This window comes from Lipotes vexillifer, unplaced genomic scaffold (assembly GCF_000442215.2).
Source record: "Lipotes vexillifer unplaced genomic scaffold, Lipotes_vexillifer_v1.1 scaffold490, whole genome shotgun sequence".
Classification (NCBI taxonomy): Eukaryota; Metazoa; Chordata; class Mammalia; order Artiodactyla; family Lipotidae; genus Lipotes; species Lipotes vexillifer.
In genome coordinates this window covers 484150-511771 of record NW_006796397.1, presented here as the reverse complement: position 1 = coordinate 511771, position 27622 = coordinate 484150, and the positions used below count along the sequence as shown (strand labels likewise).

Here is a 27622-nt window from a genome sequence, read left to right as displayed (position 1 = left end):
GTTCTGTCACCATAGGTTCATTTTGCCAGCTCTTTAACTTGATATAATAGAATCATACAGTATGTACTCTTGAGTCTGGCTTCTCTCATTTATCATTTTGTCTGTGAGATTCATCCATTTTGTTGCATGTCATTTATTCTTATATTTACAGCCTATTTAGATAAGAGAAGGTCAAAGGGGCTAGCAGTGATGCGGGAAAATGAATCTTAGTTTTCACTGCTAAAATAACCTTTAATCTGAACTCAATCAACAAGTATTTGGTCCCTGTCTTTTTGTACCCTGTATTGTTAGCAGCACTGTGTGAGGGATGTATAACAAGAAGGCTGAGTGATTTCTTTATTTAGTGATATAAAACCCACTTTGGAACTGACCTCAGTCAGCTCTGCCCCTAATTCCCCATTATCATTCCAATACCCCTGCTTCAGTATTTCCTCACCTGTTTCATTTATTTAGAATTTATTGAGGATACGCTAGACATTGTGGGAGAGATTTTTAAAAGACGGTTTCTGCGTGGAAGGGGTTCCTTGTTTAGTAGAGGAGATAGACTTGTAAACAGATGAGGAGGAATGCAATGCTATAGGCGGTCGTGGGGAATGTATAAGTTACCATGGTGACAAGAGGATGAAGTGATCAACTCTGCTAATATAGGTCTGGAAAGCTCTAGAGAGGTGTTGGTTAAGCTGGGTGTGAAGAATGAATATTTGCCGTGATCTGTATTGTTAATTCCTTTCTTTGAACTCTCCCCGCACTTTATCTGTACCTTCTTCATGAAAGATACCTGTTACTTTGTGTTACATTATCCTTTTACATCTCAATTCACTCTACTACGCCAAACAATAAGCTACTTAAGGAGACATGGTAAGGCAGTACAGTCATACTTTCATATACGTAATCTCCTTTATTCCTATAAAATAGTTGAAAGTTTTATCTGAGACTTTGGTGTTGTTACTCCTTTGTTGCTTCCTCCTTCTCTGCACTTTACTGGTGTGTCCTAGGGCTCTGCCCTTGGCCTTCTTTCCTCTATTCTTTCTTCCCTGATCATCTTATCTAATATTTTGAAACCACACACACCAGTTTCCATCATATTGACCTATTATTTTCCTTATAGTATTTATTACTATCTGAAATTAGCTGATTTACTTCCTTGTTTTCTTATTTATTATAAATGTCTTGCAGGAGAATGTAAGTTCCAGGAAAACTAGTTTATCGCTATAGAGCTAGCACCTGAAATAGTGAGTGCTCAGTAAATATTCTTCAAAAAGAGAGGGGAATTATTTCCATTGTAAAAATAAGGAAATTTCAGGGAAGCATGTTAAGTATATGCCTCAATTCCACCTCGCTGCCTTCCCAATTTACTTTCCTTCATTGAGCTCTCACTTCATACCAGGCACTGTTTCTCACCAGGGCTACAAAGATGGGTCATCTTAGTCCCCAAGAATTTCATAGTCTAATTAAGAACTTGAGGAAAAGATTCATTCCTGGCTCATTTCTTTGTCCTCCACAGTACCCAACACATAGCACATTGTATAGGAACTACTCAGTGTGAGTTGGATGACTAGTACAAACAAAGGGGCTTTAGAATATAAGGGCCTCCTATGACTCCAATGAGAAAGGCCTTGAAAAAGAAGTACAAGCAGTAAAAAGTGCAAATTTAGGGTGATAATTAGGTACCATGAATTTAACCAACACAAACTTAAATGTGGCAGTTTAGTGTAGACTTGTAAAATTATAAATTGTTGCCAGATTTTTCACAAGCAGTTTGACTATATATATAAAGTACCATAAAACATGTTTACACCCTTTAGTCTAGCAGTAGCAATCATGTGAATTTATTCAGCAAATGATTTTAAAATGGAAATACTATGCATAGTCACAAGTGAACATTGCACTGTTATTTATACAAGCAAACTATAACAAAATTATTCTAGAATTCAATAGACTCTCAAATAGCCTTTAAAATAATAAGTGCTAAAACTAAATAATATTAAAATTTTTGTGAAATATTTCTAAGTTTAAAAAAGATAGAAAAATCAAATGTGTACAATGGATATAAATTATGTGTTCAACCCCTCCTTATAGAAAAGCAAAAAGTTAGGGATGCTAGGTCCAGGCTGGCATACTGCAGAAGGAATACCGACTGGACAGGTTAGTCTGGCCCACTGACCTGAAAGCCAGGCCATGAGTGATTGAGAGAGAGCCTGTAGGAGAAAAGGAACAGGAAGTATATCTCAAGGGGCTAGGAAAAAAGGATCCAGATATAAGTCATCTGGAGGGAAATTGTGGTTATCAGACATTAGCAGTAGCATCCTGTCTACCTGCATACACTTTTTGTTTAGGGATGCTTTTGAGAAACCACAAACGTCTTTACTCTCAGGATAATACTTATAAATTAGTACTCCACAGCGGAGAGCATCAGTTGCAGTGCTCTCTTTCCTTATGGTCTTGCTCTGCCACTGATCATTTATTTTCTAATTTGAAATTTAAACTCAATGTTTTTGGCTGGAACATCCCTTTGAGAATGTGATGAGAGCTATGACCCCTTTCCCCAGAAAAATATACCTATGCATGTAAAAAATTTTACATACAATTCCAAGGGTCCCACTGCAAGCCTATCCACAGATCTCCCTAAGAGATCAAGGGCTCCAATTAAGGATCCCGACAGGTTTATCCCCAAGGTCTTTTTCACTCAGATGTGCGAAGACAAAGCCTGCTTTCTACATTGCTGCATCTCAGCATGTAGTATAGTGCATTGCACATAGTATGTACACAATATTTGTTAAATGGATTAATGATTGATATGTTGTGTTATTTGGTTTTATTCCAGGTCATAGTGATAGTGCCTTTCTATGACTGCTATGAGCCCATGGTGAGAATGGCTGGAGCAATACCTGTTTTTATTCCCCTGAGATCTGTAAGTTTGACCCTATGCTTCACATGTTTTAAGAAGTTTTGTAAATACCATTACTTTGTTGCCAGTAAAGTTCCTACTTTGATTACATTTTGGGATTTACTATATATCTCTACTATGACTGAAGGTAACAACTTTAAAGGGGGATCTTTTATTACTTTATCTTGTGTTTGCACGTCTGTCTGTTGTATCAGCATCTACATTGTGTGTAATACTATTTTTTGTGGTTATGTGTCTCCCTTACTGACTGAGCACCACCAGGTCAGAAACCATTTCTGACTCACTTTTATAGCTCTGGTCCCCAGTGACTAACAGTGTAGGGTATATGCTGGGTGCTCAATAAATGCTTATTGAATTCTGAATGAAGTAATTTTTTTTAAATTCTGCTTTTATCTTTAGGAATACAGTATAGAACCATTGTTTTTTTAAAATTTTCATCAAAATAAGTGATACAAGGTGAATCACAGAATCTTCTATTAGTCTTATAGTATCAGATGTGTTAACCATAGTTACAGCTGGCTCCTTTGAAGGAATATAGGCACTTTCACAGCCGTTAATGTTGACAGAGTTCATGTTTCCAATTAACAGGTATGAGCATGGAACTCACATCCTGCTGGGCTCTTAAGACAGAGTAAAGCTTAGTTATTTCTATTTCTTTTCTTTGTTTGTCATCTATTCAGTTACCTTTGCCATGCCTTTCTCTACTTTATTTTCCTTGTTAGGTTACTTTTTTGTAGCAAACATAAATTAACTGAATTAAATCACATCTTCATTCTTCATGCTTAGAAACTTGTTGATGGGAAAAAATGGTCTAGTTCTGACTGGACATTAGATCCTCAAGAACTGGCAAGCAAATTTAATTCCAAAACCAAAGCTATAATACTAAATACTCCGCATAACCCCCTTGGCAAGGTGAGTCTTTGATCTCTTTATACAGTCTTCTGGTCCATCATTTTCTCACATGTTGAATAATTGGCTCTGCTCCTTTGTTTCCTTTCATATGTGTAGGTGTATACCAAAGAGGAACTCCAAGTAATTGCTGACCTTTGCATCAAATATGACACACTCTGCATCAGTGATGAGGTTTATGAATGGCTTGTATATACTGGAAATAAGCATTTTAAAATAGGTACCAATTATTACATAGAATCACAAATCTAAATGTGTTTGGGCACGTGTGGAACATCTGATTGGAAAGGAAAGGATCCCAGAAGAGCTTTAAAATAGTCTTTGTAATGGGTAAATGTCTGTGAGTGCTTAAAAATGGGCCTTGAATGAATGATGCTTGAGTGAATTTATGAGCAGATTGAAGGACAAGCAGTACAAACTTAGGAGACGAGATTTTGGATCACACTATAAAATTATGAAACCAGAGAAGTAGTACTTTTGCCTTTATTTTTAGCTTTTTTCAAGAATCTAGCCATTACTTGGCATATAAGACATAGGGAACTTAATTGTTCCTGAACTGGTCTGTCCCTGCTGAGCAGGTTGCCAAAATGCCAGGTCAACAGGAAAAAATCTTCATGACAGTAAGGTATTGCTGCGTGGCCCTTGCCTGGAATTTCACCATTACTACTGGGCCATTTCACAAAAGCCACAGTGTCTTCTGAGGTAATCCAAACTTATATCAACTATAGGGTTATAAACTGGGCTGCAAACTTTGGGTCTTTGCACTTGCCCTGCCTATACCTGGAAACACTTTTTGCCAGATATCCAAATGGCTCAGTCTGTCACCACTCTGGGGTCTTTATTCAGATGTCAATTTTTTTTTGCGGTACGTGGGCCTCTCACTGTTGTGGCCTCTCCCGTTGCGGAGCACAGGCTCCGACGCGCAGGCTCAGCGGCCATGGCTCACGGGCCCATGCTGCTCCGCGGCATGTGGGATCTTCCCGGACCAGGGCACGAACCTGTGTCCCCTGCATCGGCAGGCAGACTCTCAACCACTGCGCCACCAGTGAAACCCCAGATGTCAAATTTGATGACCACAACATTTAAGATAGTTACACCTCTCCTTCCAGCATTTTCTTTGTCTTTTTTCCATTCTGTTTTTGTTTTTTCCTCTATAACAAATATCAGGATCTATATATTTTAGTTTGAACCTGCAAGAAGGTAGGAATTTTTAAATGTTTTGGTCTCTTCTGACTCCTTAGTTCCCAGAAAGGGTCTTGTGCATGGTAGACAGTCAGAAAGTAATTGTTGAGTAAAATAAATAGGAAGTATGAAAAGGGTGAGGGAAGGATAACTAAAATCACTGGCAGGAACCAATAAATTTTAAAATTAGTACACTTATATATAAATAGTTGTTGCACATATCATAATTATCTGTGGCAAATTACAAATTGTTGTAGAGACACAAAGGAGAAAGCAACTGCTTCAGGTGATCAACAAAGGAGTGGGCAAAAGATGGGACTTAGTTAGGCAAAGAAATAGAAAGAAAATTCCTATCAGATAAACTTTTATGTACTGAGGCAAGGAAGCATGAAAGATCAAGATATACTTAAGTGGTAGAAGGGTGTGTTGCAGTAACTGGCACAGATGAGAGTGGAAAAGTAGGGTGATTCTGAAGGACTTTATATATGAGGATAAAGAGTTTAAACTTCATTGAGGGGGTCAGTGGTTCTGAAACTTACTTTAGTGATAGAGCATCTTAAAGTCATGATGTTCACATCATGAAATAGTGACAATACATACTTACTTCATCATGAAACGAGAGGCAATTTTCTTAACAGAAATTCAGTAATTAGAAGTCAGTGTAAAAACTACAAGTCTGTGTGTATTTACCTGTAACAAAGTGCTATTGAAATAAATACATCTGAGTTTTTCTGATTTTTGCCATTAATGTTCATTTTCTAATGCTCATTTGTTTCACTGTTGGTAGCATTCACTATCAGATAAGTGGTAACACTTACCTTAAGTGCTTAAGAAAATTTTGTGGCTTAAGAAAATTTTGTGGAAAACTTAAAATTGATTTTTTTAAGTTCTATTTAAAAACTCAATTAATTTGATCATCAGGGTACCAGTGAGCATACTTTGAGAACTACTGCAACAGGTAGTGACAAGGCAGGGTAATTAGTTCCATACTGGATTTGTTTTATAGAGGTAAGAACCAGCTACAGGTGAGGATCTTAAGTCAAACGCCCTGGCAGTGGAGATGATACATGAGGGCTACTTAGAAGTAAAAACTATAGGGCACAGAATATAGCATTTGAAGGTGGGAAAGCAAGCAAGTGTGATTCTGAGATCTCTAGCCTGGACCGCTAGGCAGTGATGAGGCCCTTACCCAGGGACGGAGATGTGGGAGGAGGAACAGATCTGTGGGGAGAGCTGAGCAAAGGAAATTCCTGCTTCTCATGCTCTAGTCTTGCTAAGTTTTAGTGTCTTTGAGACTTAGAGGAGGAGATGTCTAGAAACCAGTAGAATTATAGGCCTGATCGTCAGGATCAAATGTGAAGGGATTTATTTTTGGCAGTCATCAAAATTTTGTTGATAGTGGAACCCATGGAAGAGAATGAATCTTCTAAGGAAGAATGTATTAACAGAGAAGAGGGTCAGAGATTTGCAAGATATGGTGCCTTAGCCCAGCAGACTTTCGTTATTTGTCAAAATTGCATCACAGCTCACCTTCTCACATCTTGTTGATGATCTCTGTCTCAGGTCACTAACTTCTACCCAGTTGAAAATCAGACCAACATGGACAATTAAATGTTTTGGTAATTTTTTTAGATTAAGCAGTGAGAGGAAGAGGTATCTATCTAATGAATAAATATAATTTTAAACTTAACATTTTACATGTTTTACAAATGTTCATGCCTATGCAATGACTCAAAGCTTTAAAAAATTTAGTTAACTCAGTTTAGCAATATTCTTTCCAAAATATTACTTTAAATGATCTTGAAATTTATTGTTTAAACCTTATATTATAAGCCCTTCATGGTAAAACTGTAAATGATGATGTTATTTCCTAAAGATATCATATATTTTTAACTCAGATTTTTTAGTTGTTTTAACAACTCATAAAGTTAAAACAAGAAAAAAATGAATTCACTTTCATTATTTAGAGAGTACAAATGTGTGAAAACTTATTCTATTAAATACAGTGGCCTTTGTTACATGAAAGATGCTAAATGGCTCTTCCATCAATTTACAGAGTGCAATAGTAGCTCTTTAATATAATACAGTAAGGCTTGCTGGCCATACATCATGAAATTAGCATCATCTTCATGTTGTCACAGAGGCAGTTTTTCCTGGTGTAGTTTTCACTCTTCATCTTGTCTCTCATCTTTATCTGACTTCTAATGAAGCCTAAGTCACCTGTGAATAACTGTTATAGCTGCTGTGGCTGATTTAAGGATCATGGGTCATAAATGAGAAGTACAAAGACCAGTTGCCTTTCAGGTATAACTGCAAGCTAAACTTACCAATACTGGAACTGGATATGTTTTTTTAAAATCATCAGACCTACAAAGATTTTTTTTTAATTTCTTTAGGTTACTATATTCTCATGCAGTGCTGTGGTCATCTGCTCTGCCTATCTGTTCACATTAACTTCTGTAGCTCCCCAGATCTCCGAGATGGAGAGGACATGGACATTCAGATGTTTTAAATGACTTAGGGCCCTTTTTATTGAAATAGTAGAACTTGTACTTACTGAATCAGATTCTTGACTCAAATGATTTCTGCAGGTTTCAGTAAAATGACATTATAGTCGACAAATGAAACCTCTCTTCTGGAAGAGACACTGATATTTATATACTAATCCATTGATATTTGGAAAATTAGTATAAAATTCCTTGTAAATTATTTAGCTGATCAGCTTACTCCTTGAAAAAAAGACATCCACTTTTATATGGCCAGAATAGCCATCAAGAAATTACTTAGCTCCTTTTAAATTTATGCTATAGTTAAATTTGATATTTTGTGAATGAAACCTACATTTGATGTGTGCATAGTTTTTATTTCCTTCATGTATAACTTATTGTTAAAACATATCAGTATTATATTAGTTTGGGTAATTTTTATTTTCAAAGAATTTATTTCTAAATATTTTTTTTGCTAATAGGCCTTCCTGATTTTGGATATATATTATTACTTTAAAGGAAGTGATAATCTGCAGTATACGTAGTTTGGATTTTTCTGTGATCAAATAGGAAAGTGGGACATCTGTCGTGTCCTTTGGAATATTTTAGAAGACTAAATAGAAGACTAGAAATGTCTCAAAACTTGAAAGGATATGGTTATTTACATCAAATGTTAGAATATTCCTTCTTCGAATGGACCCTCTAAATATTTTCTTCATTTGTCTTTTTGGGTTTTCTTATACTTCACAGAGAATACAGTGGTAACTTCTCTGATTTATATTGTTTTCGTGCCTTTACAAATGTTGACAGGTATTTCGTGATAGGCTAAAATTGCATATGCATCCATTTTGGAACTTTCTTTAGCTATCTTACATTTTGTAGTCACTTTACTTGCTTATGAGAAGATTACTTCAAGAAGACGGTAACTTAGCCCCCCAGAAATGGGTATTTATTTTCCCTTTGTGCATACTAACACTCTTAGAACAATATAAGAGCATCTATTGTACCTCTAAAAAAACAGGTGAAAAACTTGTGGAATTGCACATGAAGAATTTCACAACTAAATTACTTGAGGAATCCAAAAAGCAGTTTTGTAGGTAGCATTCTCGGAAGATTAACAGAGGAATAATTTACCGATGTCCAACAGAATTCACCAACTCTTGTATTTTATACCTCCATGACTTTGATACCTGCATCCCCTTTGTCCAAAACACCTTATTTTCCCTTCTCTGCCCAGCAAAGCCCTATGTGGTCATCCAAGTCTCACCTCAAGCATTACTGACTGCAGAGAACTACCCCTAACACCATCTCCTATCCTTGCAGAATATTCCATGCCTGTTGCTATTATAGCACTTATCACCCTGTAATATAATTGTTCTTCTTGTCTCCAACCCCCACTAGACATTAAGCTCCTTGAAGATAGGAACTGCATCTTTCTTGTCATTGTTTCCTCTAGACCTAGCTTAGTACCTGGCACCTGATCATTACTAATAAATGTTTGATGAGTGTATGAATAAGTGAATGAATGATTTTACTAAAGGTATCAATCAACTTGAAAATTTTTATATAGTCATTTGCCATTTTCCTGGAATCTGTATTTGTGAATTCATCTACTCACTAAAATACATTTGTAACCCCCAAATCACTAGAGTGCTTCATTCGCAGACATGTGCAGAGGGGTGAAAAATTTGAGTTGCCTGATATGGATGTTTCCAGTTAAGGTCAACAAGGCAACACTCTGCTTTCTTATTACAGCTTGTTCTATAAGCAAGTGTTCTTTTCACAGTGATTTTGCTATTTTAAATGGCCCCCAAACATAGTGCTGAAGTGCTGTCTAATGCTTCTAAGAGCAAGAAAGCTGTGTTGTGCATTACAGAGAAAATACATGCGTTAGATAAGCTCCATTCAGGCATAAGTTCTAAAATTATTGGCCATGGGAATATTAGTGGTTGATACCTAATAGGTATAGGGTTTCTTTGGGGGTGAAAAAATATGTTCTGAAATTGATTGTAGTAATTGTTGCTCAACTTTGTGGATATGGTACACTTAAACGAGTGAACTATATGTCATGGGATTTATATCTCAGTAAGTTATTTATAAAACACATACACACACTCACACACATGCATGCAGATTGTTGGCCCTTCCCCAGAGTTTCTGAGGATCCAAGAATTTGCCTTTCTTACAAGTTCCCCAGTGATACTGCTATTGCTGTGTGGGGACTGTATTTTAAGAACCATTGCCCTAGGAATCCTGTAGAAATAGACTCAGAAAATAGGCAGAGTAGAGGTGAGCTAAACGCTAGCCAGAACCACAAGCAAAACTGTACCACAGAATGATTATGCTGGGCACCCAGCTACTACTAACACTGAGCACTGAGTGCTGTTGACCACAGCACTGAACCAGCCTGGAGCGCTGCCTGCTGGCACCTCTGCCATTCATGCCCTGGGAGATAATTTTGCCACTTAAATGTTTTCAAGCACAGTAACATTTTCAGCTGTGTTTGGGTTAAAGTTAAATTATCTCTAAAAAAAACTTATTGAAATAACTATACTGACTCTATTATAAGGCATTTATGTTTTTAGATTATACTGAGTGTAGACTGACTATAAAGCAATTATCTAACCTTTTTTTTTTTTTTTCTTTTTTCTGTTCAGCCACTTTTCCAGGTATGTGGGAGAGAACAATAACGATAGGAAGTGCTGGAAAGACTTTCAATGTAACTGGCTGGAAGGTAAGATGAAGAAGAATTTAACTGTTTGAAAACAGGCCTGCATTTTACTTCTTGTAGAGTTTTTTGTGTTTTAAATGCATAGATATTCAGTTTACCCAGGGTTTTATACTTACTGATCTGCTTATTTACTCATTCAGTGTTCATATTGGCCTTTATCCTTTTTGAGTCTTAATCATTCCTTTAAAAGTAAGAAAAATTAGGTAATTTTTAAATTTTATAAGTAACCAACTAATGGTACTCTTTTCTTTGCAAAGAATGTTCAGATTACTGTATATTAAAATAAAAGGAGAAAAAATAATAGCTAACGTTTTGGCACTTACTATGTGTCAGGTTCTAAGAGCTTTCCACATACTGATTCCTTTCATTCTCGTAACCACATTATGAGGTGGGTATAATTTATTATTCCCATTTACAGACAATAAAACTAAAGTACAGAGAAGCTAAGTAACTTGCCTAAGGTTACCTTGCTAATGAATTCGAATTCAAGCCAGGGCAGGAAGTCTAGGTTCAGAATCCACGCACTTAACCACTGCACTATGTAGTACAATCACAATTTATCCAATTGAAACTTGGTTATCTTCCAACTTCACCTCTTCTAAACTTGGCTAAGAAGCAGAGAGTATCAAAAATGAGGGCTGGAGAACCAAATTATGGAAGACTCCCTTACGGCCCTCATTCAGAGTTACTTTTACCTACATTGAAGTCAAACAAGTTTTTTGTTTTGTTTTGTTTTTTGCGGTATGCGGGCCTCTCATTGTTGTGGCCTCTCCTGTTGCGGAGCACAGGCTTCGGACGTGCAGGCTCAGCAGCGATGGCTCACGGGCCCAGCCGCTCCGCGGCACGTAGGATCTTCCCAGACTGGAGCACGAACCCGTGTCCCCTGCATCGGCAGGTGGACCCTCAACCATTGCGCCACCAGGGAAGCCCAAAGTCAAACAAGCTTTTTACTTGTTATTAGACCTCCAGAATATTAGAAGTAGCAAATCAAAGAGGGGGGGAAGATAATAATGATTGCAGGCACTGTTTACCTTCTGAGGGCAGAATTTAGTGACTCCAGTTGGAAACTATTCCACAAAAAGATCAGGGTTGAAATGTTTCTAACTACTAAGACTACACTACTTTCATAGTGTGAGCATTCTAGAAATGCATATATTTAATAATTACATTAAGCTTAGCTACTCTATCAAATTTGGTACTTACAATTAGATTCATTTTTTAAATCTACTTTTCTTTTCCAGCTTGGCTGGTCCATTGGTCCTAAACATTTGATAAAACATTTACAGACAGTTCAACAAAACACCGTTTATACTTGTGCGACTCCTTTACAGGTAGGCGTTATAGTAATTTGGGGCTGATGAATGGTCTTTGGGTGGAAGTGTTAGTTTTATGTTGTGTACTTGAATTGGCTTCATTCCTCCCTTCATGTCCTTTTTGAGCAGGGCTTCTAGTATACTTTGGAAATTTAGGAGCAAACACAAACTCATTGCTATCAAGAATAGTTTTGTTTTTAATACATGAAGTTTTAACTTTAAACACTCATACATTGCTGGTGGGATTACAAAGTACCGCAAACTCTCTGGAGGACAGTGACAGCCCCAAGCAAAATTAGAGATATATGTGCTGTGTGTAGCAGCAATGTATCCTCTGGGAATTTACCTTATAGCTATTATCTGCACACTTAAGCTCTATGTATATGACCATTCATTGAGGAAGATAGGGGATAGTCCATCTATAGACAATTGGTTAAATAAACTATGGTCTGTCTAAACGTTTAAATGTTATATGACTGTATTAGTTTCCTATTTCTTGGTGCCAAATTACCACAAACTTAATGGCTTAAAACAACACAAATTTTTTATCTTACAGTTCTGGAGGTCAGACGTCCAAAAGGGTCTTATGGGGCTAAAAGCAAGGTGTTGGCCTTGCTGCATTCCCTCTAGAGGCTCTAAGGGAGAATCTGCTCCTTGTCTTTTGCAGCTTCTTGGGGCTGCTCACATTCCTTGGCTTGTGGTTACATCACTGCAACCTCTGCCTCTGTCAATACATGTCCCCCTGTGACACTAACTCTCTTGCCACCTTCTTTCCCTTATAAGAATGCTTGTGATTACATTAGGCCCACAGATAATCCAAGATAACCTCTCCATCTCAAGATCTTAACTTAAATCACATTTGCAAAGTTAATTTTACCATGCAAGGTGACATATTTACAGATTCTGGATTTTAAGACATGGACATCTTTGGGGACCATTACTGTATCACCATGGCTGTTTAAAAGTGAAAAGAAAAGAAAGGGAAAGAAAGAAAGAAAAAAAAACGAATGAGGAAGCTCTATAATTACTGACATGGAAAGATTTCCAGGATATATTATAAAATAAAAAAAGCAAGATACAGAGCAGTATATATTTATGCTATATTCTGTATAAGAAAGGGGGGAAACGATTTGCTTCTATTTTCTTAAAGGATCTCTGGAAGAATCCGTAAGAAACTAGTAAACGTGGCTATTTGTAGGGGTAAGGGGGGAATAGATGAAATTAGTAGATAGGGTCAGGGGTGGGTTGCAAGACTTTTTATATTTTCTATTTTTTTAATATCTGTAAAACAGGGATCTGTGTACTATTACTTTGTGAATAATCAGAACACTGAGAAAAAATTTTTTTTTGGAAGGCAGTTAAAAGGTCAAAACAGTAAAATATGTTGACTACAATGAAGTTTTTTGCCTCCCGTCAAAAATACCTACTGAAGGAGAAAAAAAATCCTAATTTAAAATTCTTTTTCCAGTGACTCTCTAAAGTGATATATGATGATAAAGCCTAGTCAGACATTGGTTTTATTATATTTTAAACTCATTTCATCCTCTCAAAATAGATCCATTCACCTATTCAGTAAATATTTACTGAGCATTAGAGATACAGCAGTCAAAAATTCCTGCCCTTCTGGAGCTTACCGCCTTGTGGGGGAGTGCAGATCAAAAACAAGTAAATGTCCTAATAATATGTCAGATGTTGATAGAAGCAATGGAGAAAAATAAAATACAGATGAAGAAGAATATAAAGTGCTAATGGGGAAAATATGCAATGTTAAAAGGAGTAGTCTTTGAAAGCCTCACTGAGAAGGTGACATTTGAGCTGAGAACTGAAGGAGGTTAAGTAGTCACATGGTTAACTAGAGAAGAGCCTTACAGACTGAGAAAACCAGTACAAGGCCCTAGGGCAGGCAGTTTCTACCAGTGAAAAGCACAAAGGCTGGGAAGGGATGATCAAGGGAGAAGAATAGGAGGGAATAAATCAGAGAGGTATCTGGGAGCCAGATGGAGTAGGGATATGTTTGTCACCGTAAAGCCTGGGTGAGATAGGAAGCCACTGGAGAGTTTTGAGCACAGGAGTGACATGATCTAACTTGTGTTATCAAAGGGACTCTAGCCGCTTTGTTGAGTTAGCAGACTATTGAAATGATCCAGGAGAGAGACAGCAATGGACTGAACCAATATGGGGATGGTAGGAGTGGTAGGTAGTGATTGGGTTCTGCATATACTTTGAAGGTAGAGCTGACAGTATTGGCCAGTGGATCACATGTGGGGTGTGAGACAATGAGAGGAGTCTGGTATAATTTTACGGTGAGGACAGATGTTTATGTCTCCTGGACTTTGAATTTTCTAGGCAATATCTCTTACTATAGGGAATAATAAGTTACTGAGGAAAAGAAAGATTCATCTAAGAACCTAGAACATGTTTTTCTGAACTATCTTATTCTCCATTTCAGCTAAGTGCTTGTTTCTTTCCCATGCCCTCAGACAACCATGTTTGGAAACTGGAACCATAGATTCCAATGGTGAGCCACAGATTCTGAGGCTGAAGCAACTGATCCTTATTTATCTAAGATTTTTTTTTAGTTCTGGGGAGTTATTATTATTGCTGTTTTCCAGTTGAATGTTGTTGACATGCAGTCTTCTCTGTGATTTTGCCCTTCTCCATCTCAGTGTCTTCTCTTGCCAGGCTATCTCTCTTGCTACCCTTCAGCCACACCAGACTTCTCAGTTCTTCCAGCAGAACAAATTATATCCTGACCTTTTCATCTGTTTGTTTTCTTTCTCATTCCTCTCACATGTCCCTGCCAATACACACTAATTGGAATCTCCGTAAAGGCAAGGACCATGTTTATCTTGTTTATCATTATATCCCCAGTATTTATCACAATGCCAGGTTTAACATAGGTACTCAATATATATTGACTGAGTGAATGAATTTATCCTTTAGTTCTTGCTGTCTCTTGGTTCTGATCAATTTTCTTAAAATTTGGCAATTTTGTTCTGCCTCTCTGTCTCTTAACTGTCCCGGGTTCTTGATTATTTGTTTGGATCTCCTTGTTTGCTCTGAGAACCGGGATTTCTAAGCTCACCTACCAAATTTCTGACCTCCTGCTTGTACACATCCTTGTTTTCTATGCATGCCCTGATTTGGACTTCTTTATCTGTTCCTGACCTGTTGCCTTCTAAGACACCTGCCTGATCTAAACAACACAGGCTTTTTTGTTTGGCCCTTTCACTTCTGACTTTCCTGAAGAATGGTAGAGAAGTAACTCCACATGCCCCCAGAAACTCATTTCTAACCCCTGTGGGACTTAGACCTCCTTCCTGGGATGTGAATGATTAGAGCAGGGATATGCACACTTATGAGGAATGACACAGTGGGTCAACTTTCATTTATGCTACCTCGTCCTGCAAGGTAATGGGGAAATGCTGGCTGGTTCATCATTTCTCTGGTCATCTTTCAGGCTTAGATCTAGCAAGTAACTCTAAAGTTAACCTCAATAGAAAACAACGATGTCTTTTCATTGCCAAGTAAGCCATCTTTATACACTACAGTCAGCCCTCCCTATCCATGGATTCTATATCCATGGATTCAACGAAAGATTGTGGATCCACAGTTGGTTGAAATTCATAGATGCAGAACCCAGGGATACAGAGAGCTGAGTGTATTATGGATACTTGAGCATCCATGGATTTTGGTATCTGCAGGAGCCCTGGAACCAATCCCCTGTGAATACGAAGGGACAACTGTACCTCTGTTTCAGTTTGGATATTCATGGTTCATTCTCAGCTCTTCACATTAGATTTAATTATTTCCATGGAACTGATTCCTCCATTAATCTGTAGAAATTCACATAGGTTCACAGGAATTCAACTGTAATTCCCTGAATGACTTTTTGCCAACAATCTTTATTTATTATACCAATAAATTCTGCAGTAAATAACATTACCATATTTCCTTTCCACATTTTTCAATCTTAATATACAGGAAGCTTTGGCTCAAGCTCTTTGGATTGACATCAAGCGCATGGATGACCCAGAATGCTACTTTAATTCTTTGCCAAAAGAGTTAGAAGTGAAAAGAAATCGGATGGTACATTTACTTGAAAGTGTTGGCCTAAAACCCATAGTTCCTGATGGGGGATACTTCATCATTGCTGATGTGTCTTTGCTAGGTTTGTAAAGGTTTTTATTATTTCAAACATACAGAAACTTAAGAGTGAAATTATATCAGAATTATGAAGAAAAGATTGGTGTCAAAGCCATATCAGCATTTCATTTATGGAAAAATGGATTTCCACAGTGTCAGTCATCTATAGTCATCTTGATGATTAAGTTCTTAACCTTAAATATGACTGTTGTTACATGGTTTGGAGTCGTTTGTTCTAGATATTCTATTAAGCGTAGAATTTGCTGTCATCTTGTTCTGGTATGTAGTTTAAAACACAGGTACATGAAATAATATATGTTCCTTGTGTTCCTCTTAGTAAAATTTTAGTTTCCTTTTTACTTAAAAAATATGATTTCTAGAATATTGATGCTATTGAGGAATACTTGTCATTTTAGAGTATACTGAAATGAAGTTAAGAAGGAAAGTAATATTTATTGAAGGTCTGCTACATGCCAAGCACTTTCAGAACTCCTCTGAAAAAAAGCATTGTTTGCTCCATTTTTAAAGACATGAAGACTTAGAAAATATTAAATAACTTGCCTGAAGTCACACAGCTAGATTCCAAATAGTTCTGTCTCCAAAAAGCAATGGCCTTTATATTACCTGAAGCTGTTATATGTAATTCTGACATGCCACACAAATCTAAAGTTAGAAGCATGATAATGTTTCATAACATCTTTCTTCCCAAAAACTCTAGTGTTAGTCATAGTAAATTTAAGAGCATAATTTATTTTGACAGATATTATAGAAATTACAGCCATTCTGAACAGTTGTAAATATTTTAAGGTTTTATTACAATGAAGTGATATGCCACCAAACTTGAAAAGTCTTTTAAATATACCAAATTTTATAAATTTTATAAAGCTAGAAACTTTCAATTTTATAACAAAACAGTGATTGTTATTTCCTCATTTGTCGTGAGAGAAGCAGAGGCCATGGTGACCAGAGGTTCTTGGTTTGCTGTTGCCGGAGAGCTGTATTTGTCAGGCTCCCAAGCTCCATTCTTATATAAAACCCTTTATAATATTCTATATTCTAAGATTTGGAAATCACCTTTCCTGTACTGGGTCTAAATGTGCAGCTCATTTCATGCAATGATAAAAAAAATAGCAGTTTTCGTCTGTTTAGGAGAAAATTATTTTATCTGCTTCCAACAAGAATTTGAGTTAATTCATATTTAAAGTCTTCTATGCTATAATATGTTAAGTAGAAATATTCATATATCAATGTAACATGGAGTGAGGGAAGCAAATAGTTTAGTCACCTAGGTTCATATGGTAGTTGACCCTAGAATAATGCAGGGTTAGTGGTGCCAACTCTCTGTACAGTTGAAAATCCGTGTATAACTTATAGTTGGCCCTCCATATCTGAGGTCCCTCTGTACATGCAGTCCCTCCTTATCCAAGGTTCTACATAAGTGAATTTAACCAACTCTAGATTGTATAGTACCATAATATTTACTATTGAAAAAAGAATCTGTGTATAAGTGGATTTATGCAGTTCAAACCTGTGTCGTTCAAGGGTCAGCTGTATTGTAATTAGCATTAACTTGAATCCAAACTTCATGGCAGCAAAGGCAAATAGAAAAATGGAATTAGTTACATAATTCTTGGATAAAAGTAAACTTAACAGCTTTTTAGATAAGAATAAGTCTTTTCTAGAACCAAACTAAAAGGCACTTATCACATTTTTACATTAAACATCAAAAGGGCAGTAATGCAACTTTTGCTTGCATTAAGCTCTTAAACAGTTTCTCATTCTATCCTCAGTTGATCCAGCCTGCATGTAATATTGGTTTAGGTCCTAGATCTTGAACTAGTGTGGTTGTAATAGGAGCAGAAAGGATTTGGGCTAGAAAACCTTTAATGATGATGGGGAAAAAAGATGTGTGTTATTTATGGTCCTCCTTCACCTGTGTGAGAAAAATGTTAGTATCTATAAGACCCTTCTACATATGAAGATGAAGTTCATTTTATTTTACTCTTTCGTCTTCTCAGGTTGATTTGAGTGTAGAAATTCTTCCATATACTAGAGATTGGTCCCACAATTTGCTAAAGACAGAAGCAAGAAACAATACTTTCACTTGATGGTAGCTTAAAAATAAAAATGAGCCATAAAATTCATGGACATAGTAATTCTCTTTAAAACTCATAGCAATGGCTAACTGGTTAATATTTTTTGAGCATTTATGATCTAGTAGGTATTATGCTAAGAGCTTTTTGTGATACAAATATCACAATTCTCACAAAAGCCCTATGAGATTGGTGCTATTATATCCCCATTGATAGTTGAGAAAGATGAGATAGAAAATCAAGAAATTTACTGAAGTTAATCAACTAATAAGTAGCAGAGCTGGGCTCTGAATCCAGAGATGCATGTCCTAACCAGTGAATTTATCTTTTTTCTGCTATACTAGGCAACTTTCCTGACCGGTGAGCATCATCCTAGAACTAAAAAGGGAAACATTTGATTAGAAGACGAGATTATAAATAAGAAGATTATTACAGTAGTTCTAGTGAGATAAGGTCCAAAATTAGGGAGGAGATAGTGGGAATGCAACAACCTATTTTGATTCTCATAGGTTACTTAAATAAGCTAGTGCTGTTATAATATGGTTCAAATTCCTACCTTCAATAAAGAAATATTTTGTTTAGTTTTTTTGAGAATCTCTGACTCAAGCATTCAAAAGAAGTAGATTCCAACTTTCTCCTAACTATAAAGTCTTTAGAATTGTATTTATTCCCTTATTTTTCTTTGAGCACCATGGCAATAAATTTCTCTTTTCTAAGCGTTACAAGAATGAGTAGTTGTCATACTGAGTGAAGTAAGTTGGACAGAGAAAGACAAATATATGATATCGCTCATATGTGGATTCTAAAGAATGGTACAAATGAACTTATTTACAAAGAGAAATAGAGTCACAGATGTAGAAAACAAACTTATGGTTACCAAGGGGGAAAGCAGGCGTGGAGGTGGGGGGGATAAGTTGGAAGAATTGGGATTGACATATACACACTGCTATATATAAAATAGATAACTAATAAGGACTTGTTGTATAGCACAGGAAACTCTTCTCAATATTCCGTAATGACCTATATGGGAAAAGAACCTAAAAAAGAGTGGATATATGTATACATAAAACTGATTCACTTTGCTATACAGCAGAAAGTAATACAACATTGTAAATCAACTATACCCCAATAAAAATTTTTAAAAATAAAAGAATAAATGAGTAGTATAGCCTGTGTCAATTACAGTTAGTAAGTACCCTCCTGTTCTTTCTTCTACTGCTGTAATCACTCCTTTCTCCAGGTTACCTTTGAGTATGCTACTGTTGTTTACTTGTCACTTGGAGTTTTCACATAATTTACAGTTAGACTCTATTGTAAGTTGTCATTTTGTTAGAGCCAAATCTGAATTGAACACACATACATACATATGACTTGAAATAGTATTTAACTTCTTCATTTGTAAAATGAGGATTGTTGCTTCTCTCAGAGTTGTAGGACAAATAAATGAGAGAATCATGTAACATGCTTAACAAATAGTAATAAATTGTTGAGTATTATTAGCATTATTATATGGAAATTTTACATTCTTAAAGCACAGGAGAAAACTGAAATACAATCATTAAGGAAAACCGTATTAAGTCATTTTAAAAAAATACAGGTGAAACTTTCTTCAATGTCAAGGTTTTTACACTGTTAATTTGAAGGGACCCAGTTTAGTGAATAAAAGAAAAAAGGTAACTGCCTCAATTTATTTTGAGTAATAAATTGTAAAATTTCATTGATTACAGTAGCCATCAATGTTTGTTGCTTTGGGGCATTCAAAAAGACCTTGAGTACAAGTCAATAAAATCGAAACAATATGAAATGTAGATTGCTGAATCTGAATGCCAGAGAAATATCTTGCCCAGACCTTAAAGCAAGATTGGAGCAAGAGATAAGTATAAGAATACATATTTGAAGTTTTTCACCAAATTTAAAAGAAAATTTTTTTAAGCATAATGTTTGGAAGAGGAAACAATAAAGCTATCGCTTGGGAGAACTACATAGGCATTTTCCCTTCATAAATAATGAATAATATTAACTTATTCATTCTACAAATATGCTTTTCATTACTTATATGCTAGACCCTGACCTAGGAGATGGGCGTAGTGATAGATTGCAATACCCCCGTGGATCTTACAATCTAATAATGAATTACCATTTGGAGACATCATTATTACAGATGAATACTCTAAATTTAGGTGTTATTTCCTTAATAATGATCATAGAGGCTTATATTATTTTTAAACGGAAAGGCAACACTCTTCTTTGTCCTTCCCTTTTCCTACTCTCTTCCAATGCTAAAAGCTGTATACACAAGCATGATCAATCAGATGTATATGTGAGTACTGCCTTAGAGTATCAGTAAAGCTTCTCTGTGAATTCCTTACTTCCCACCACACTATGCAGTATGAATCCAGCGTGAGAACATTTTGAGAGAAAATTTTGAATCTTGATAGACAGATGAAATACACATTGCCTGAGATGTAATACATAGGCCATCCAATTTTTATTGTTGTTTTAGATACAGACCTTTCTGATATGAAGAACAGCAACGAACCTTATGACTATAAATTTGTAAAATGGATGACTAAAAATAAGGTAATGTTTATTGGCCTTTGCAATATTGTGCTATATGTTATAATTTATGAAGGAAACCTGCTGACATGCTTTGAAAACTGTTAACTGTAGTTTTGTTACATGATATTCTACTCATAGCTATTTGGAAGATTTTATTTTATTTTTGGCTGCACTGCATGGCTTTTGGGATCTTAGTTCCCTAACTAGGGATTGAACCCGGGCGCTCGGCAGTGAAAGTGTGGAGTCCTAACCACTGGACCACTAGGGAATTCCCTGGAGGATTTTTAAAACATTTTTCTTTTGGAAATTATTGTGAATATTTAGAAGTATCTATTTGTTTTTAATGTTTATGCTCCAAAAATTAATATTTAAAGTGTAAGTAGTTTTCCTGTTTTTCATATTTTATATTCCTATTTGTTTTTCAGAAATTGTCAGCCATCCCAGTTTCAGCATTCTGTAATGCAGAGACCAAATTACAGTTTGAGAAATTTGTGCGATTTTGCTTTATAAAAGTAAGTTCCCTGTTCTACTCAAAAACACATTTTTAATGTCCTTCCTTCTGATTTATAAATCACCATTTTTTTCTGTTGCTAGACATGATGTACTCATATGCAGTTTTTAATTTTTGGCTTGCTGCCATAAAATTAATCTACCAGAACAAAACTCAGCACTTTTTGAAGTTGAGCTTACAGGATTACAATGTAATCAGACTCCTTACCTGTAACATTACAATGTCCAGCATGCAACCAAACATTAATACACATGTGAAGACACAAGAAAATGTGACCCTTAATGAAAAAAATGTGACTTCTATGCAGTCAATAGAAATAGATCTTAAGGTGACCCAGATGTAGGAATTATCAGACAAGGACTTTAAAGCAGATATTATAAATGTGTTCAAGAAATTAAAGGAAAATATGGTCATAATGAGTGACTAGATTAATTAATTTTAAATTCTTAAAAAAGAACCAAATGGAAATTTAAGAATTTTAAAAAGTAATATCTGATATGAAAAATATATGGGGCTTAACACAGAGGATTGAGGTTGTGAAAAAAAAATGGATCCACCTGAATACAGATCCACAGAAATCATCCAATCTGAAAAAAGAGGGAAAAATTATTTTTGAAAAATAAGGAGAGTCTCAGATCTATGAGTCAGTGTAAAGTAATAATATACACGTAACTGGAGTATAAAAAAAAAAGAGAGAGAGAGAGAATGTGGCAGAAAAAATATTTTAAGAAATAAAGGCCAAAATTTCCCCATGTTTGGTGAAAAGCCACTTACAGATCTAAAAATTCAGTGAGCCACACAGGTTACAAATAAAAATCACATCTTGATACATCATAATCAAACTGCTGAAAACTAAAGATAATGGTAAGATCTTGAAAGCAGCCGGAGAAAAACTACACCTCACATGCATGGGAGCAAACGTACAAATGTTAACTAACTTCTTATCAGAAACAGCAGAGACCAGATTACAATGAAATGACACCTTTAAAGTGCTGAAATAAAAATATGTCAGCCTAGAATTCTATATCCAGGAAAATATCCTTTAAAACTGAAAACAGTATACATCCCTGGTAAATGAAAGCTAAGAGAATTCAGTACCATCAGATCTGTGCTAAAAATAATCTGAATGTATTATTGCTATTTTTAACAATTTAGTGATAAGATGTTATCACTACTGAAAACAATCTTATGAAGATTAAGGCATTCTCTATACCTGCACACTCATGTATAAGTCTAGACAGAATGATGTAAACACTGTTTTCAACTTTTAGAGCCATCCTATAGACAAACTATGGGAGACTTACCCAGAATAGAATATAAATCTTACCAGCATAACAATGTCAACATTTAATTGTCTGAAATGTAGAAGAAAGGGTAAGGCCATTAACACTCGCATCTTATAGTGGATCTAGAAACAGGTATATTATTTGAAGTTATTAACAGAATAGAAGAAAAAAGTAGCATAAGACTTCCAGTTTTAGAATGGTAAACATGGCCCTTCCCCATTCTCTTCTTGGAAATTATTAAAGAAACAACTAGGAGAGTGGAAAACAAATTCACAAATCCCCCAGGAAGTGAGAAAGAGTTGCCAAATCAGTGAAGGTAATGGTAGAGGGAAGACACGAAGAAAGGCTTCTGCTTCTACATCTTCAAATTATAGACAGAGGCAACAGGTAGCCTACTCATTATCCAGAACAGCAGGAACAGTAAATGCACTGGTAGTGGGAACTTCTCCAGACACTTTGGCCCCATGGAAGAGGCAGAGTAGAAACATACAGTCATGTCATCTAGCCCCTGTGCAAACCAGGTGGAAAGAAAGGGCTGTATAGATTTGCTCTTCACCTCTGTCAGTTTTGCTAAAGCTGTGTTGAGGCAGTGTGGATACATTAAGTTGGAGGGAGCCAATTAAATTAGTTGGAAAGAAATAAAGTCTAAAAGAACTCCCTCTCTCTGAACTCTACATTAATCATATTTAACCTTGTGAGCCAGAGATAATTTCTACTCCCTTCTAATGGTTCCCTGGATCTTCCTTTATACAAACCTGCAAATACGTCTTCAGATCATAGACAGAGCCAGCAGGTAGCTTACTCATTACCCAGAACAATAGGAGCCGTACGTAGGTGTGCTGGCAGTGGGAGCTTACAAAGAGAATTCAATCAAAGATGAGTAATTAAAAGGAGCCAGCTATGAATCTAAAAAGATACTATAAGGGGAAAAGGAGAAAGGTACAGTGAAAAACAATATCAGACAGAATATTTAACCAAAAAAAGAAAAAAATGTTTCCATAGAGCAAACCAAAAGTGTGATATTTCAAATTCAAACCATGTAAAACGAATTACAGCAGAGATTTTTAAAAGTTCAGTGAAGATAGAGTAAGATAATGTAAGAAGATGAAATGGCAGCTGTCAGAGCTCAGGTAAGAAATTGAAGGGAAAAAATAAAGCTATTGGTAATTGTAGTGACATTGGAAACAGCACAGAGAACACTAAATACTTCTGTAAGCACACTGAGGATTGAGAAGAGTGAGCAAAAAAAGTAGAAAGCAACAAAGAATTTTTTTTTTTGCCCGCACCGTGTGGCTTGTGGGATCTTAATTCCCCAACCAGGGATTAAACCTGGGCCACGGCACTGAAAGCGCAGAGTCTTAACCACTGGACCACCAGGGAACTCCCAGGAACAAAGAATTTTAAAATGTTAGAAAAATTACAGACGTGGAAGACAAATGAAATACCTAGAGTTCCTGGAGGAAGTGGTGCGGGGAGCCAGACCAATGGAACTGGGAAAGAATTGTACAGCTTTATTTTGAGAATGCTTTCCATTGAAAACAAACAAATAAATCTCAAAATGGGAAGGGAATGGCTTGTCTCAGGGAACATTGTCACAGAATAACACTGAGATATGCCTTGTTTTAATCTATTGGACTTTATAAATGATCCGTTGGCATCTAGACAAGATGATCAAGGCCTCCGTGGAGACAGGAGAGGAGGATCAGCGTGGACTCACCTCCTTTGCATCAGCATTTAATATTGGAAGATAGTGGGGCAACACCAAGAAGTCCCTAGGGAAAGCTGACACACCTCATCCAACCTCTTGGAAAAGCAAAAAATAAAAGGGTGTCAAAACGTGCCAAGGAAGTGGAAATTGAAAGAAAGCAGGTTGAATTTAGGGCAAAACAAACCAAAAGCAGCAGCACTTTACAATGATTATGGGTAAAGTCCTCAGTAGTTGTCAAATATATGAAAGGATGCTATACCTCACTCATAAGAGAAAAGAAAAATAAAACTGCAGTGAAATTTTATTTTTTTCTGATAATTTGGAAACAACCAAAACAACTGAAAAGTTTCATAAGATACTCTCATGCATTGATTGAGAGTACGAGCATAATGTGTAAAATCTCTGCAGTGGTTAGTATGAAAATGTGTCATCCAAATATAAATGCACATATCTTCTGACCCAGCAGTTCTGCTTATAGGATTTTTTCCTGTGGATTTACTTGCACATTGGATGTCTTGTGTTTGAGGATTTTCAGTGAAACACTGTTTATAATATCAAAGGATTATAAACAAAATATTCACCAATGAAGGCTGCTTGAATAACTTATGTTACATTCACATCCATAAAAGTGTGAAGCAGCTCCATGGAGTGATAGAGCATAAGCTAAAAGCAAGGGGCAGACCAGTTTGTGAGGAATACTATCATCTATGTAAAAAGAAAAAGGGAGGGAGGGAGATAGAAGCTTTTAAGTGCCTAGACTGTCCCTGGAAGGAGCCGTAATAACATCCCAGTGTTGCCTCTGGGGAGGAGAACTGAGTGGTTGAGGGAGATGGGGGGGAGGCTGGGTTACTTTAAAACAATATTTTGAAATATTCTTAATAAATAAGTTTGAAGAACTGTTTTTCCAAACAATTTTATATAAGTTCCTAACTTAATTACTGATGCCTCTATCACTCCCAAATACCTTATTATGTATATTCCCCATTATACAACATTCTTCCACAGTATAACCATCAAAATCATGAACTTAACATTGCTATATCATTCTATTTAATCTCAGATCCAGTTCAAGTTTCACTAATTGCCCCAATAATGTCCTTTTTATAACAAACAGCCAAGTAAATAAATAAATCCAGGCCATAATCGTGTCAGTCAGACAGACATCAGTCAGTCAGTCCAGGCCAGAATTGTTCATTGTATTTAGCTGTCATGTCTCCTTCAAGCTAGAATGGTTCCTCAGTTTTCCTTGACTTTCATGACCTTGATACTTCTGAAAATTATTGACCAACTATTTTGAAGAAGGTCCCTCAACATTTGTTTGACATTTACTCGAGAATAGACTCAGATTATACACCTTTGGCAGGAAACCGTGGAAGTGATGCTTTATTCACTGTCTTGCATCCTATCAGCACATGATTTTAGTTTTTCCTACTGCTTGTAATGTTAAATTTAATTACTTTATTGAGGTGGTGTCTGCCAGCCTTCTCTACTGTAAAGTTTCACTTTTTCCCTTGATAAATAATGAATGTTTTGTGGTGAGGTACTTTGAAACTATGAAAATATTCCATCTCTCATCAAGCAATTTATCCATTCATATATGTAAGGACTCATGGATTCCTGTTTCATTCAGTGGGTTATAATTTATCATTATTATTCCTTATTTTGATGCTCAAATTTCCCCAGATTTGGCCATTAGGAGCCCCTTTAAGCTGGGCTCTGTTTCCTTTGACATGTCCCCATCATTTTTTGAGCATTTCCTCACTTTCCAGCATAGCAGGATGCACCAGGTTCATTTTGTCATTATCTAGCCCAACTTGGAATCACCTTTTAGTGGAGAATGGTATTAAGAAACCAAGATCTGGGCATTAGGAGTGCTCATTGCTGTTGGGGTATTAGTATTCCCAGGCCCTCCCAGGGGACAGACATAGGGAATATGTAAATGGATATACATACATTCTATGTCTGTGTCTATTCTACTTATTTCTATGTCTATCTAAATATATTCAGACCACCACAGAGTTTATTCTAGCTTTCTCCCTATCCATATTTGTCCCTCCCTTCTTTGACAGTAAAACACCTGGCTCATCATGTAACCACTTCTTTAATCAGTACTTCTGTATGTGACCAGTCTCCTGTCAGTGCCACTGCCCTTCTACCCAGCACCCTTGACAGGCAGCTTTTACCCTGCTCAGGCTTTGACACCTCTTCCAGGCTGCTGCCCCTGTCCCCTGTATGGCCACCATCCTCACCTCACCTGAGCTTCAGCACCCTGTGCTGACCTGCTGCTGTCGCTCTCCTGTAGGGATACCCTCCTCTAAGTCTCCAAGGCCACCACTGTCACCCACTGCATAGAAGCCCTCCTCTTCCCTTACGGGCTCTGACACCCCATGCCTGTCTGCGTTGGCAGATACCTGCCTCATCCCCTCCAGGCTCTAAGCTGCTTGGAACCACCCTGCCATACAGAGGCCTTGCTTACTTAGCCCCCTCGACTCTATGACACCCTGTTCCTGGTCAGTGCCACCACTGCCATTGCCACCACATCATGCCACCAACATTGGAAAGTCTACTCACTCCACTCTGGCTGCCGCACCCTGCACCAGGCTGCCAAGTCTCCCCCTGCTCCCATACATGATCTCCTATTTCACTCAGCCCCATGTAATGGCTTTTGGACTAAATCACTCTGCAGAGATGGAACAGAAAGGAAAAGGAGAAGCAGAGAAAGTGGAGAGGAAGTTTATCCATCAATTTAATGTTTTACCATGTGTAGATATTACCTATTCAAAAAACAAATGAATTTTATCAATACAGTTGACCCTCAAACAGTGTGGGAGTTAGGGGCTTATAACTGTGAGACTTAGATGGGAGGGGGCAGAATAGTGTGAATGAACCAGTTTTTCCTCATTCAGAGCAGAGAATGGTGAACATTGTCAGAAGTTGATAAATAAAAAATTAGAAACACACATTATTTAGATCTTAGTGACAACCACTAGAACTAAAACCAGAAATTGTCATAAATTGTTGTGTTGGGGGGTGGTGGGAGTAGTAGGAAGGGGTGGGGAGGGAAGAAGCAGATGATTATTTTTCAATGTAAACTCTTCTGTACTCTGACTTTTTTCTGAAATTGTGTATTAATTTATTCCTCCATTCTTGCTCTGCCTGGCATCCTCTGTGTGTTGGGAGCTAAGGGAGGGATTTTCTTCTGTTGTCTAGAAGCCTCTTTGAAAGAGGTCTGTGATGTTGTATACTTCCTACCCAAATGGACGAAACAGTGAATATGGATCCCATCAGCACATCCTTCAGACTCTCCTGCATCAGTGTTATTTACGAGTCTGGGTCTTTGGTGCTGCAGGCCACTTGGGCTGCCACAAGTGGTTATGAGTGAGGGTGTTCACAATGACGGACATGGTTTTGGCTGGGATCAGGTTAAACTGTTTTCAGTCTGAGCTGTATATACAGTTTGTCAATCTTTTTTTTTTTTTTTTTTTTTGGTGATGCTCTTTGGCCCTATACTGGTTAATTTGTAGATTTCTTTGGTGTCAGGAAAGTAGTAATAAAGTGCCCTGAATTGGCAGCCAGCATCACAAAACAGTATGATGTAGTGATTGCCGTGATGCTTCTCTAGCTCCCCTAACATTGAATTCTTGTGAGGTTCATTCACTTTTCTAGCCTGACAGCAATGGGATATAGAATTATAAATAATTGGTTTGTTTGATTTGCTACTGGGCTCCTTAAAGAGCTCGGGACTTGTGTATTTGGCCACCAAGGCAAGGGATGATGCTGTGTGTTCCTG

General features: G+C 36.8%; 1 protein-coding gene across 1 annotated transcript in view; it reads left to right on the top strand.

Moving 5' to 3' along the window:
* The window catches only part of KYAT3 (kynurenine aminotransferase 3), a 47370-nt gene that overhangs the window by 19385 nt on the left and 363 nt on the right, over positions 1-27622 (top strand). Inside the window, exons 5-12 of the mRNA XM_007468507.1 lie at positions 2825-2911; positions 3695-3820; positions 3917-4037; positions 10143-10219; positions 11458-11547; positions 15514-15700; positions 20272-20348; positions 20753-20839. Of these exons, the coding sequence (XP_007468569.1) occupies positions 2825-2911; positions 3695-3820; positions 3917-4037; positions 10143-10219; positions 11458-11547; positions 15514-15700; positions 20272-20348; positions 20753-20839 (852 nt within the window). The remainder of the gene's footprint in view (positions 1-2824; positions 2912-3694; positions 3821-3916; positions 4038-10142; positions 10220-11457; positions 11548-15513; positions 15701-20271; positions 20349-20752; positions 20840-27622) is intronic.